The sequence below is a fragment of the Rhinolophus hipposideros genome (genome assembly GCF_964194185.1).
Source record: "Rhinolophus hipposideros genome assembly, chromosome: 23".
Taxonomy (NCBI): Eukaryota; Metazoa; Chordata; class Mammalia; order Chiroptera; family Rhinolophidae; genus Rhinolophus; species Rhinolophus hipposideros.
In genome coordinates, this window is record NC_138069.1 from 22,844,233 (window position 1) to 22,858,315 (window position 14,083).

The 14,083-nt window shown below is 39.3% G+C and overlaps 1 protein-coding gene across 4 annotated transcripts in view; it reads right to left on the reverse strand.

Moving 5' to 3' along the window:
• Nucleotides 1–11,398: 11,398 nt before the first annotated feature.
• The window catches only part of CSNK1A1 (casein kinase 1 alpha 1), a 43,653-nt gene continuing 40,968 nt past the window's right edge, over nucleotides 11,399–14,083 (reverse strand). For all 4 annotated transcript variants that reach the window (XM_081035366.1, XM_081035365.1, XM_081035364.1 and 1 more), the window contains one exon: nucleotides 11,399–13,887. In XM_081035366.1, coding sequence (XP_080891492.1) covers nucleotides 13,880–13,887 — 8 coding nt within the window. In that variant the 3' untranslated portion in view covers nucleotides 11,399–13,879. The remainder of the gene's footprint in view (nucleotides 13,888–14,083) is intronic.

Here is a 14,083-nt window from a genome sequence, read left to right on the forward strand (position 1 = left end):
GCACAGCATTTTGAACCCGGGAGGTGAATATGGTAGGTCAGCTTTCAGAGGCTTGTTCTCTGTTGATGCTGTTTTTAAGAGCAGCACCACCATTTTAGATTGCTGGATGGATTTGCTAATTATACAGGGTGAGTCTTTGTCCTACGGAGATAGTCAACTCAGGGAGAGGGGTAGTTAAAGAGTGGGAGGCAGAGAACAATCCTGATTTTCAGCTCCAGGGAGTTTCAGGCACCAGATCCAGAGACTGAAACCCGGAGAGGCAAAGGAATGTTAGGTGAGAGTTGGAAGAAAACCATCGGGGGCACCAAGCAGGCTTAAGACCCTGAAACCCGAGGGCAGACCTGCTGGGCCCTCCTGGGCCTCCAGCCAGTGGGCACCATATAAAATTGTTATAGAAACTCCTTCAGGGAAGGAGCCTTAGAGAGACGAAGTCGCCGTGGTACAACATTGAAGGAAGATCTAATGGACTTGTTCCCTGACTTTCGATAAAAGAGCTCTAAGTTATTGGGAGATATGCAGGCAGATCTGAGAGATATTGCAGGTCCAGTTCCAGACCATGCAATAGAGGAGTCATAATCCTCTTGCTGGTGGAAGGTCTTGCCTTCAGTTTGTTAAAAAAAAGAAAACCCGCAACATCTGTAAAGTACAATAAAGCAAATGGCAATAAAGCAAGATATGCCTGCATCTTGGAAAGAATTCAAAGAATGGAGTGACACTGAAATAACAGAACTCCTTCCAGTTCTATATAATTATGTGAACAAGGCTTCTGAACTCATACATGGATTAAAATGAAAAATAGGGATAATACTGACAGCGATTCCTGTCTTGATCTAGAAATAAATTTATCAATGTATACATGAACATGCATTTTAAAACAAAATCCATCTCCATAATTTTTTTTTTTTTTAAGGTCACAGCTCACAGTGGCCCATGCGGGGACTGAAACAGCAATCTTGGTGATATCAGCACCACGCTCTAACCTACTGAGCTAACTGGCCAGCCCCATACATAAAATTAAACTCTCCACATTCAAATTACTAAAATTTGTAATGCACTTATGTGGCTTTGATCAATTCAGTCTAATAACTCTCATGACAACTCTAGACAGAAGAAATAACACTTCAAGGATTATGTTCACAAGAAATTAACTAAAATTGGAATTTAAGTGCATCTTTTTGTTCAAAGAAATACAGTATGGCAATCATTGGAAGACAGTAAGGCAGGAAAATAAATTGCCTGTATGATTAAATCCTGTGGGGGAAGTGGAATGGAAATAGGAGTTCAAGGAGAAAAAGGAATGATGTAACATTTCTGATCGGAATTTGCCCATGTGTTGTTTTCAGAGGATGATGGTGAGGAGAGCTGCCCCCACAGGGTGTGGGCTCCACTTCCTCAGTAACTGCCACCAGCCCAAGATAATCGCACGTGAAAAGAGGTCACGCCGTAGTTGCCTTTTTATTGAATCCACTTTTGGCTATAATTGAAGACAGAAATTTCAAAATTGAAGTTGAGGGGTGCTCAGAAAAAAGAAGCCAGTATGCAACGCCCTGTAGAAAACCTCCAAGCACACCCTCTGCGACTACAAGTTATGATGGAGAAAAAAAAATAGATGTCAACTGAAAAGTGTACAAAGGGATGCGCCATCTTTCAAATTTCTTGTAAGGGACGTGTGAGCTGAGCTAGAATGTGAAGACAAACATCGAAACCAGCAATCGCGGTCAACTTGAGAACCATCCACATTTCACTCTTCTCGAGAAATTCTTACCGATTAGATGAATTATGTCAACTGGTTTGTAGTGCCTATTTTGATGACAAAATAAAAAACTTACAGACCAAAAAAAAAGAAAGGAAATTCTTAATGAATTTCCAGCCCCCCATCTTGGGAGCAATAAGAACCATTTCCTCTCTCTGCTTTCTGACCTAAACCCAATTCACAAGAGAACAATGGTAGAGTGCAGAAAGATCAGGCTTAAGAATGAAGAAATCACTGGGCACTGACTTGTTCTGTGGCCTCCATGTGGTCAGTTCCTCTTTTCCGGGCCTCAGTTTCCTCAACTGCAGAGTACTGGATCATATTTTTTAAAATAAACCTTAAAAGGCACAATCTTGTCCTAAGGGTTCGTGATCTCGAATGTCCCTTTGACCAGTAACATTTTTCGACTCCGCTTTTTCAATACTTGAACCTTGTGTTCTGTCCCTCTCCCACCTACGCCCCTCCTGGAGAGAAATGAACACCAATTAGCGTGAAATGTATGCTCAGTTTGAGACCCTGTGTCCTATACATCTGTTTTCTTCTGATTGTAAATCCCTCACCCTTACCCTCAAGACTGTCTTATCTTAGCTCTGAGCTGGTGTTCATGAGTCCCTCGGTCAATAAATATTCACTAAGCATCTACAGCCCATGCCATTCCTCCAGCAGTAAGAACACAGACAGAAATAAGAGTTCTAGCCCTTGAGATCTCAGTCTGGTGAGGGAGAAATGCATGTCTGAGTAATTGCAGAAATACAATTGTAAATACAGTGAGGTAAGTGAAGGCACAGAGAAAGAAGCGACCTGCCTCTGGCTGTTCTGGTGGAGTTGGTGCAGCTTCCTAGAGATGTTTGAATTGAACAAGCAGGCAGATTGGAGGAGCAAGTGGAAGGCATTTCTAACACAGAGAAGTCTATGAAGGCGTGATGGTGGTACAGTGAGACCTTGGAACTGCAAGTGTATCTGGAGTGTATGGTGTTGGGATGGTGACTAGGGCTGGAGACAGAGGCCGAGAGATGAGGTTGGCTAGGCTGTACGCAGGGGACAGATCATGCAGTTTGGTCATTACCCGGAAAGCAAAGTGGGGAGAGGGATGGCACCTTCAGGAAGAATGAAGCCGAGAATGGACTGGAGATGTTAAGACTCAAGGCAAGGATTTGATGAGAGGCTCCTGCAAGAGTTCAGAGATGATACAGGCTATAACCTAAGGCAGGACCAGTGAAGACAGTGAGTCAAGGGTGGCTCCCGCGTGTCCTTCTTGGGAGTGCCCATTCATCGAGAGAATTATATAGGAGGAAGAGCAGGCTTAGCGAGGCCAAATAGTAGGCTCATGTGCAGATACAGTGAGTCACTTAGCTAGCCATTGCAACGCATGGATCTTGGCGCTCAGGTTGCACAAAAGCCAGAAGTAGGAGTTTATCACACAATGTATGTAGGGTACACGAAGGAAACAAAGCCAACAGGCCACCTTAAGTATAGGCTCTGGAGCCAGCTACGAAACAGATCCAAGTAAGTTTCCAGGTCATCTTCCACGGTCTTTTGCAAAGCAGAAGGGTGGCAGATTCTGAGCAATAGATAAGCACAAGAAAGCACTTCAGTTTTAAAGTAGGCTTGAAGGGTCAGCACAGTTTGGAGGAAGAGAAAGAATGAGTTGTGAGATTTAGGCCTGAAACACACTGACCTTTTGAAAAACGTACTTAAATCCTTCTATCCCACTCCCACGCACACCCTGAGTCACATATTGATAAAATTGCTTTTACAGATAGGGAGACGACTGCAATTCTATTTTCTAGGAGCTGAAACTGGGGAGCTTTTGCTGATCTCTTTTTGGGGTAGTACTGATTAATGGTGGAACCATTTAAAAGCTTTGAATCTAAAATAAGCTCATAGGATTTTTTTTTTTTTTTTGCTCATAGGTCCAAGATGGATGTGGCCTGGCAACAGATCTTGAAAAAGAGGTACTACAGAATTTTAATTGACCACAAATCCAATGAATCAGTAGTACATTGGTGCTGAAATAAAGCTAATACTATCCTGGTCTGTATTAATATTCAACAGTGGTTTTACCAGTCACCTTTTTGTACTAGACCATGAATGTAAGGAAAAAGTTATAGCTTCTGCCCTAAAAGAAATTCCTCTTCTAGTAGGGGAGATAGTCTTTTCTTCCTAATTTCTATGCCAAAATGGAGCTATAGCCCCAGCAAAGGTCAAACAGCTGTTGGTCATTTATGGGAAAGTTGTGAGGCTAAATCCTCAGCAGATAGCCAGATTATTTCTTGCTGTGTTTATACATTTCCTAGCAACGGGGATGGGATGGCTTGTTTTCCTGTGTGACAAGCCCTGACAGAGGAGTGAGGAGCCTATGCCAGAGAGCCATTACGGTTTAGCTGCTCCGGGCTCTGCCTTCCTACAGATCTTGCCTGGATACCTGCGAGTTCCGACAGCCGGAGAGGCAGGTCTCGGACACACCCAACTTTCTCTACAACAGAATTGACTAACAATCAGTGACCAACAAAATTAGAAATTCCTAAATACTTGTCCTCCCCCCTACATTTTTAAGCCGCCTTTGCAGATAGATTGTGGGCCTGATTAGCACTGTGACCGATGGTCTGTGAAAAATTGTGACACGTCACTCTCGTGGAGCCACCAGTATCTTTCTAAGGAGAAATACATTTCGCATAAAGCCACTATTCTAGTTTGTCCGTTCCAGCAATTAGCTAGATTAAATACCTAGATTAATACAGCTTCCTCCTTGACCTCTCCCTATGCGATACTGCTGACTTTCTAGATGCCCTGACTACCGCCCATTCTTCAGCAATTCCTTTATCCTTGTATGCCCCAGTTGTTTCAACCTTCTTCACACTTAGTCCTGGAGTTTCAGCTGCCGCCCATGTACAGACAATTCCCCAGTCTGTACCTCTTGCCTGGGGCACTTCTGACCCCAATGTCCTAAATTATTCAATGTAGGACTCATGGATTCACTGATCCTGGCATGGGTAGAAAATGAAGCCTTAAGATGTATAAATCAGGCTTTCCTCCTAAATTTTTTTTAAAGTTTGCAACTTAAAAGAATTCTAATAGTTAATCATTTAAAAAGTAATTTCAACTTAAGTTCTTAGAGTTACAAACCTGGACAAAGAAACCCGATAAGCTTTGTAATCTGGACTAGGGGTGTGCTAACCCGACGGGGTGGAAGGAAAACCCTGGTTAAGCAGGGTTTTGCAACTTCCCACCACGGCTAATTTTGAGTTAAAAATCATGTCACCAGAGGAGGAGTTGGGAAGAGATGCAGTTTTTCATGAACTGAGAGGATGGGTGCTTTTCATCGTCTGGAGCAATTATTTGTACCTATGCGGTTTTTGAACATTCTGTATTCACAACCACCAGCAGGGTGACAACCTAGTGATTATTCCTTTTTATAGATGAGGAAACTGAAACCATAGGTCTTACATTCAGGTCCCTTCCCAGTTCTCTCTTGGCAGTGTTTCTCAAACTTTATTGTGTATGAGAATCACTGGAGGGGTCTTCTTAAAACAGATTGCTGGGCTCCAGCCCGTTCTGGAGCCGCACATGAGAATTTCGGACAAGTCCCCAGCTGCAGCTGGTCCTGGAACTACACTTAGAAGAATCACTGCCCTGTGCCTAGTTTACTGACAAAAGGGCTCCAGCTGGGTTCTAAGCCCTGCCACTAATCAGCTCTGTGACCTTGAACAGGATATTATTTCAAAGGATGATCAGCTTCAAAATTCAATGGTCTTTACTTTCCACGCATTCCAACTTTTTTGTTTATCCGTCTTAGCCTGTTATCACTCCATATATAGTATCTGGAGACAAAAAAAAAGCACAGGGTTGGGTATCTCCAGATTTTGCAAGCAGCAAAATCCCCATAATCAGGCTCTTCTCCCAGTGACAGTGCACTTGGAGTAAAATTAATGCCTGGAATTTTCCTTCCTGATGTCCAGTTAAAACTATAGCACATTTCCCTCTAAAGGTAGAAATTGGAGACAAGTGGCATTTAAAGAGATATTAGAATATACTTAGCCCATAGGGGCAGATTATCAGTCTTAAAATCCTACAATGACTTGCTTCAGTAATTAAGCCCAAGGAATCCTCACCACTGCTAATCTGAGGTTGGACTTGGCGTAAAGGGATGAGGAAGATACTGTATTGTTGGGACTGCTGTCTGCTCTGAAAACCACCCCTCTCCTCCCAAGGCATTTCCCTAGTTGTTTATGCTTGTTTGGATTGTCTAACACTATCATTCTCCTCTGCCCTTACCACTTATCTCATCATTCAAGTCTCCTATCTTACAGACCAATAAAGCTGTCTTTGGATAGAAATGGCTGGATGGGACTTCTCTAAATTTACATATGACTTATGTATTACTCAGGGCACTCCCATCTGATAGATGGGAACCTCGAGCACTCACCACCTGTATCACTCATCTGGCTCTATGCAAAAAGAGTGGGTACTGGGCTGGATTCTATTACTCATGTAGCTGAGGACAGTCTTCTTTGCCTGGTCAACTTAACTCATCTTTCAGGATGTAATTCCAAGATTATCTTCTCTGACCTTCATCTGCTCTAGTATTACATCCACCTTGGTAACATCCCTATTGCATATCCTCACAAGAACGACCCCCTCTGAATTCCCAGGGAATAGCATGGTGCCTGGAACTTAAGAGACTCAGTAAATACTCCAATTATTAGCTAATCTATTTGTAAAATTAATCCCCATTACTGTTTGTGCAGAACTTGCACTTTTGTACATAGGCTAAAAAATGAATCCATTATATAAAAACCAAGGTAACGGGGTAGTGACACTTCCCTCACCATTTCGCAGGGGGTAGGCTGGTCAAGGATGTTAAAAATTATCCAGTGTATTTATTATCATGTTTTTTGGTGGATACAAAACCTAGAGGCTAATTATTCATTTTTGTGTCTAAATCTAGACTAAAACATTCCTCCTAATGGAGCCGCATGTTAGCACAGTGCAAACCAGTTTTGCAATTAAAATATTTACTTAGCAACGGTTGAGAGCAGCTTCTAAAAATACCCACCTCCCCCTTCTTCCAATCCTAAATATCTAATGCAGCACTTAATCACCACTATTTGCGCCCCTGTCCACTGGCAGAGTACCAATGGATGGCTGCCTGACATCCCAGAATTTGTTTCCAATGGTTATTCAAACTACTTTACTTCTCTGGATAACACTGCAGACTTAATATGGTAATGTTGAGAAAGACTACGTTTTTCTACCTAGACGTTCTACTCCATAAATGACATTACCAGGCTTGGATTTTAATTCCTAGGATGCCCTCTATTTGATAAAAGTACTCATGGGGGGGGGGAGAAAACCCTTTCAGTGCATATACCAGTATATTACAACCATCTATATAACCCTGGTTACATGAAAATGCTCTAAAACTGTAAATGACATTCACAACCACAAGCAAAAACAATTTGATCATCAATTTTATCTAGCAGAATGCAAATTAATGCACCCTGCTCTTGAAAATTAGGTATGGACAACGTATTTTTAATCCAGTACTAACAATTTATTTTATTCAAGTTTTAAGCTGATTTAAAACAAACCCAATTTCAATTTTAATGACTGTTTAGTAGCAAAGCTGGCTGACTTTTTAGAAGATCAGCATTATCTGGCCGGGATTCCAGTCTTGGTTGTGGGAACTTGGAACACATCCATACATCTTTCTGGACTTCTCTTTCACCAACTGATCTCCAAGAGGCCGAAGAAAACAAGCTCTAGTCTTTGGTCCTAAATGTGGACTCTACTAAGAGCCAATCAGTTGTGTGTGTACATCATATATGAAAACCCTATCACACTATTCCAGATTTAAACTCCTAGGCTGCCTTCTTGATACTTAAGATACAGACACTATAAATTATTTTAAGAGGAAAAGTTCTCACTTGAGAAATCGAGAACTTAAGTACCTCCTCCAACCCTGTGCTTCTGGATCCTCTACTGTAAAACTGAGACAGGATTTACCTCACGGGAAGCTCCTGGATAAGGCAAATAAATGTACAGCACTGAGAAAAGTACCTGGCCACAGCACTCAGTGAGTGAGTTAACATCAATTTCCAAGTTTAAAATGGTGATAAAAATTAAAAGGGAGGGACACCATGCTTTAACTGCATGAAAACTAAAAACTGGAAAGAAAAATCAGCCTTAGGTCCCAGCTTTAAAAAATTTACCAACCTCTCTCACCTTTAGTCCCCTCACGTTTCTGGTATCTAATGGGAATAACAGTAACTGTTTCATGTAATTATGGGGATTAAGAGATGTACATAATTTTGCAAACCTTAAAGTTCTATGTGGACTCCAATTCCTTAATTCTGCAAGACAGTCTATGAAACTTAGTATTTTAATCTTCAAAATGGGGACAATCATACCTTTCTGAGAATGAGGATCAAAAATGTGTCTTTTTAAGTGTTCAGGCCAAGTATTTTTAAGAAAGTCCCCCAATTAGTAATGTGTAAAGACAATGTAAATGTTCTGCTCATCAAACTTGCACTGGCCACTTTTAGCAAAGTGATTTTCTAATACATGACTTTTACCTTTATTAGCTGATATCCTACTTTGGCACTTTCCCTTCTCACCATTTTTTGTATCAATGGAAATCAAGGATTTTCAGTGATCGATGTTGTGATCACCATTTTGATATATTCTACAGACTTGACTGGTAAGAACCCTTCAAGTGGCTCCCTGTCCGGACATGTACCCATCCTTTTTTGAGATTTCCTTTCTTCCTAGTAATGACAGAATGTCCCAGGTTTACCTTGTACTTTCTCTGCCCAGCCCTGAATCACATTTCTCCCAGGAGCATAGTTCCTTTCAGTATTTAGAAGTCAATATCTAGGTGCTAGGTGTACTCACAGCTATTGCAGTATTACGGTTGTGGGCCCTCAGTGAACACAGCTGGGAAATAAAACATTACACATACAATATTAAAGTCATGAAAGACTAAGGGTAAAGAACTGTTCCACACCAAAGGACACTACATAGTCCCAACAACTAAACACAATAGATGATCCTTGTGTTGGATCCTGGACATTTTGAAAACAAATGTTATTAAAGACACTGGGATAATTGATGAAACTGAAGACTGGACTACGTCTGAACATAAAATCAGAACATATTCTGATTTTAATAATTGTACAATTGTACTATGGTTAATAAGAGTATGTCTTTGTGCTTAGGAAACATGCACAAAAATTTTTAGATGTGATTCTAATCTACTCTCGCATGGTTAAAAAGTACATGTTTACAGAGCAAATGTGCAAACAAGTAGGGTAAATGGGGCAAAACATTAACAATTATTCAATCTGTGTAGAGCTTAAGGGGAAATCATTGTACTATTCTTGCAATTTTTTTTTGTTTTAAATATCAAAACAAAAGGTTACAAAAAGCTTAAAAGCATTTTATAAACTGAAGACCTATATAAAACACGTTATTTCTAAGGGTACTCGGGTCACTAAGATGACCTAGTATTAAGCTCTTGGTTGTCTTGTTCAAGTTGAACCATGATCATGTTCATTATTCAACAGATAAATGGGCGATTTATTGTTTCATCAATGAAGAGACAAGTTTTTATCTTAACTCTAGGAATAAAGTTAAAACAATCTATATGAACAATTTAAATGGCATCAAAGAAATGTAGACAGAAACATCTAAATTTTGCTATAGTTTTTGAGGGTAACTGAAAGTAGTTTCATACAGCTGTTCAATTTCACCTTAATATGGACAGAATGATCTCTTACAACTTCCTCCAAATGAGATAATCAAAGCACAGTTCTTGGCACCTTCAGTAAATAAGATGCTCCAGTATATTTCATGATTGACACAATATATGGTAAAACCTACAGATTCCACCCCATTCTGTTTACTACCAGTGGGTGATCCAGTCCTCCCACAGCTTTTGCCTATATTCAAATGGTTTCCGTCTCCAATTTACTCCTTAATGCTTTATGATCCTTCCAAAGGGAACTTTCAATTTTATCTGTCTTTTTAATGGCTCTGCAGCTATTTTCTACCTGCCATACTCAGTGCTATCCATACTTCAAGATTTTTCATTTGCTGCTCCCCATCTAATACATCTCCTCCAACATTTGTTTAGATTTCTAACCTGTTCTTCCCAAAAGCCTTAAACAACTTCAAGACCGAATTGGCTATCCCTGCTAAGTGCTCCCATAGCACCCAAATGCTCCCTCTTTAGCACAAGTTACAGCGTGGTATAAAATTGTTCTTCTACTACACTGTAAACTGTTGTCTTGGTGTCACTTTTGAATTCCCTCTAGCTAGCACAGCTCCAGACAGTCTAACATCAATTTGGAAGGTACACTGTGATGCCAAAACAGCTCAGTCCACCTCAAACTTTTCTGCATGCCTGGAGTGATAAATGACTAGGTAGACTATATCTTGAATTTAAATACGAGATAAATAGCTATGATTTATATACTCTGGTTGCCCCACTCACTATGAAGGACTTGGATCTACTGGTCTCTAGAAGACTTTCACCCCCACTTTATTCTACTCATGCAGAAATCATCCAATGAGGCAGGTGTTTTGTCTCAGGTGTTGGGGTAGTACTGACACCAATTAACTCAACATCGCTCCCAATACTTATTCACCCCACCAGGCTGAAAAAAAAGCAGAGACCACAAAGAGGTGTGAAATTCCCAGGTCTCGAACCTGCTGAAGTGTGGTCTCACTAGAGAACTGTAGCCACTGTGGGTCCACAGCCTCAGCAAGACACAATGCATTTGACCAACAACTTGAAACGTGTCTTGAACAGCTAGTTACTTGAATATTGCTCAACATTTTCATCACACTTTTGCATCTATATTCAAAACTGGTCTAACAAGTCAATTCAGAAAACGAATCATTTTTCTTTTAACTATATACTGGTTGGTTACATACAGAATGCATAGCCTGACTACATCAACTTGATTCACTACCATCTTTGGCTGTTTCAGAAGATGAGAAATATATTCAAGTTTGTCATTATTAAATATATACCAGAGAAGTGGAAAAGACTTTGGGGGGGAGGGGGTTCCCCAAAATGTTGTGAGCAATAGTAACATGATTAAAGAAAGTATAGTCTCACAAAGTCTCATTTTACAGGGGAACAGCACATCTGAGATACATAAATTCTTCTGTTAACACATCACATAGACCTATACTCACATCTTGGTCAGTTAGCGTTTAAAAACAAAGAAAACTTAAAATATTGCTACATATCAGTTTGGCTCAGCAAGTCACACACCTACTGCTGCATTTGTAGAGCCGAGCTACAAATGTCTAGGCCACCCCTTCTTAGAATTCCCATGGTACATTCTAGTCAACGTAAAGAACCTATTCTCCACAACTACTTCAGCAAACGTTAGGGAAAACTAGCTTGTTGGCTTGGGTTCTAAAAATCCTTGTTTGGTATTTTTATTATAATTAAGGTTATAATTATTACAGTATACTCTGCTTGAAATATTTAATAGTACTGCAAGGACTAGTAGAAATAGGAAAAGTCTCTTAATATTTGTTGATGAATAATAGTAAAAGCAAACCTCCAAAATTCCATTTATAGGCCATAGGAGCATGAGTACAACCATATGGGAGGAGATAACGAGTCTCTCCCTTCATAATATTCTTTTTTATTTTGTTATACCTTCCCAAAACAGAGACATTCAACAGTAGTTAGAATGGCCATCTCCCAACATTTAAAAAAACTGCACCCCCAAGTGGGTAAACAAAGTAAAGAGTAGTAACCTAGAGTTCAGCTGAGTAAGCCACTGTGGAGCCTTAAGTGGTGAGGTCTTCCAATTTCAGAGTGATGTGTCTTCGACTTGTATCATCATTTTAGTGGAAAAACATAATTTAATTTTGGTGAAATGAGATTCATCTCCCGACAGGATTAGTAACAGCATTCACTGAATTTCACACTCTTCTTTTGTGAACTGTGAAGAAAATGAATGGTAGCTAGAAGATCAATGGGATTCCAGCTCCAGCTGCAGATGGAATGAAGATAGACCAGGACACACCTATATTTTGATTTACAAAGCTAACAGCAGTTATAAACCTGCAACTTAATTACAGACCAACTACACCACAACCTTTTCAAATGGCAAAAATACAAAAAAGTTAAGTGTTACAAAAATATTTCAGAAAAAGTGCATAGTCTAAGTGCATAGTAAATAAAAGCACTGAAAAATATCTTGCTAGAGGGAGTTCAGCTCGGAAGTTATTACCAAAGCTAAACATTTTTATTTTACACAAACTATACTTAAAAATAGCTTTATGAGACTGATTTCTGGCTAAAAGTATCAAAGGGTTTATTAGTCAAGAAACAAATACCTTAACTGACATGGGTCGATAGAAAAGAAACAAAGCTGCCTACCCAAAGTTCATACTCATTAAGATTTCTGCAGTATGATGGTGCTAACATATCCTTTAATGGCAGAATGTGGCAATCATGGAATTAATTATTGCTAAAGTAGTTTTCAAACGAAAAAGAGAATTAAGCTTGACACAATCTGACCAAACGCATGTCAATTTACCGTTTCATGGTTATTTTACAAAATACCTACATTTATACAATAGGCTCCTGGCAGCATTTTCAGACAAAAGTTCTTTTAATTTATCCTGACATGCCATGAATGAATAAATTATACTATTTTAAAAAGTATTGTCAATAAATCTTTCCTTCTGTTGGGTCAGAAAGAAAAAAGTGGCAAATAAAACTGAGAATAGCACAGGTAATCACAGAAATGGGTGAGTCAGAGAAGGTCAGCAACCCCAGGAACCTCACTGATGTGATGTTCTCCAAGGTTAAGAGTCAAACTGCTCCGAGAGCCAATGAACAAACATGGGATTTGAAGAAAAACATCTTGTAGTTAAACCCTTTAACGCTTTCATTCTTATTCAAAATCAGTCCAGCTGTTAGTCTGAGGCTGCAGGAGTTACAATACCAAGCCCTGGCAGTTGCAGCACTAGGTATTTGTGCCTGCAAGTCATTAAAAAAAAAAAAAAAAAAGAAAGAAAAAAGGAAACAATGCCTTTCCCCTTCAAACGCAAAAACAAAATTTTTAATAAAAAAATTTGAGGAAAAGTTAGAACACTAAATCTAAAATGATTTGCAAGGGAGTATTATGTAACAAATGGCTTGAAGTAGTCTATTAAAAAATTGGGGAGATTTGATTTCATAGTGAGTCAGCAAGGCATTTTTTGTTGTTTAAAAAAAATCTCATTTCCTTACAGAAACAGTTTTTAGTTTTTAATGAACTTGTAAACAAAAAAGCTCCCATTTCAAAATAAAAACGAAATCCCAGATCATATAGATGTTTACAGTGATTACATTTATCTAAGCAACATACATACATGTTCAGTTTTAAGATGTTAACTAAATTTCCGTGACAAATGTTTTTTCTTTAATACCAAGAACGTTATAGAGTTAATGCAGAGTCCTAAGGATAATCTAGTAGTCACTAAGTTTTTCGCAAGTCTTCACTTTAGATGCTGTTATTTCTAGCACAGGTAAGCAGGCAGTCTTTCATATGCTCAAACACTGGAATCTTTGGTTGCTACCATATCAGGTGGCTTGCAAACAAGAAGCCAACCATTTTAAGAATGTTTTAAGTGAACAACTTGCAAACCCCAGGATGGATAAACCCTAAGAATGCACAATTGTGAGCATTTACAACCATCACAACTGTGGCTGAAGACTGTTCATGCCGTTCTTCTGAAATGAGATCTCAAAGCAGTATAGTTCAAAATAAAAGATTTTTAACAAAAAATTGGCATATGCACAATTTCTCCACCAATTTGTATGTGTCAACCATTTAGTTAACTTCTCCACTTGAAAAAATGCAATAGAAAACTGGACACCATGTTTCACTATCTCAGTTAATATTCACAATTACAGCGGCTACAACTCGGGACACAGCACCAGCCATGCTGCCCGGAGCCAGTTTATACTGAAATTAAGTTCTTTACACCAAGTAAATGGTTGTCCACAACCACTGGCTAGTGTACATATGAACTAAAATTTCTAGATTTGGGGAGAAACAAATGCTGCTCCGATCATCTGCACTGCTTCTTCTGTTCCTCAATTCATGCTTAGAAACCTGTTTAAAAAAAATCAAAACAGAAAAAAGAAGTTAAAATTCCAAGTTAAAAAAAAATTTTTTTTTTAACTATACCCATTGCGCAGAAGAACAAGAAACTTTTCTATTCTGGATACTTCTAGGTAGCAGTAGTATACAGTGAATCAAAGCCTCCCAATCAGCATACAATTCTCAAGCTAGAGAATTACTGTTAATT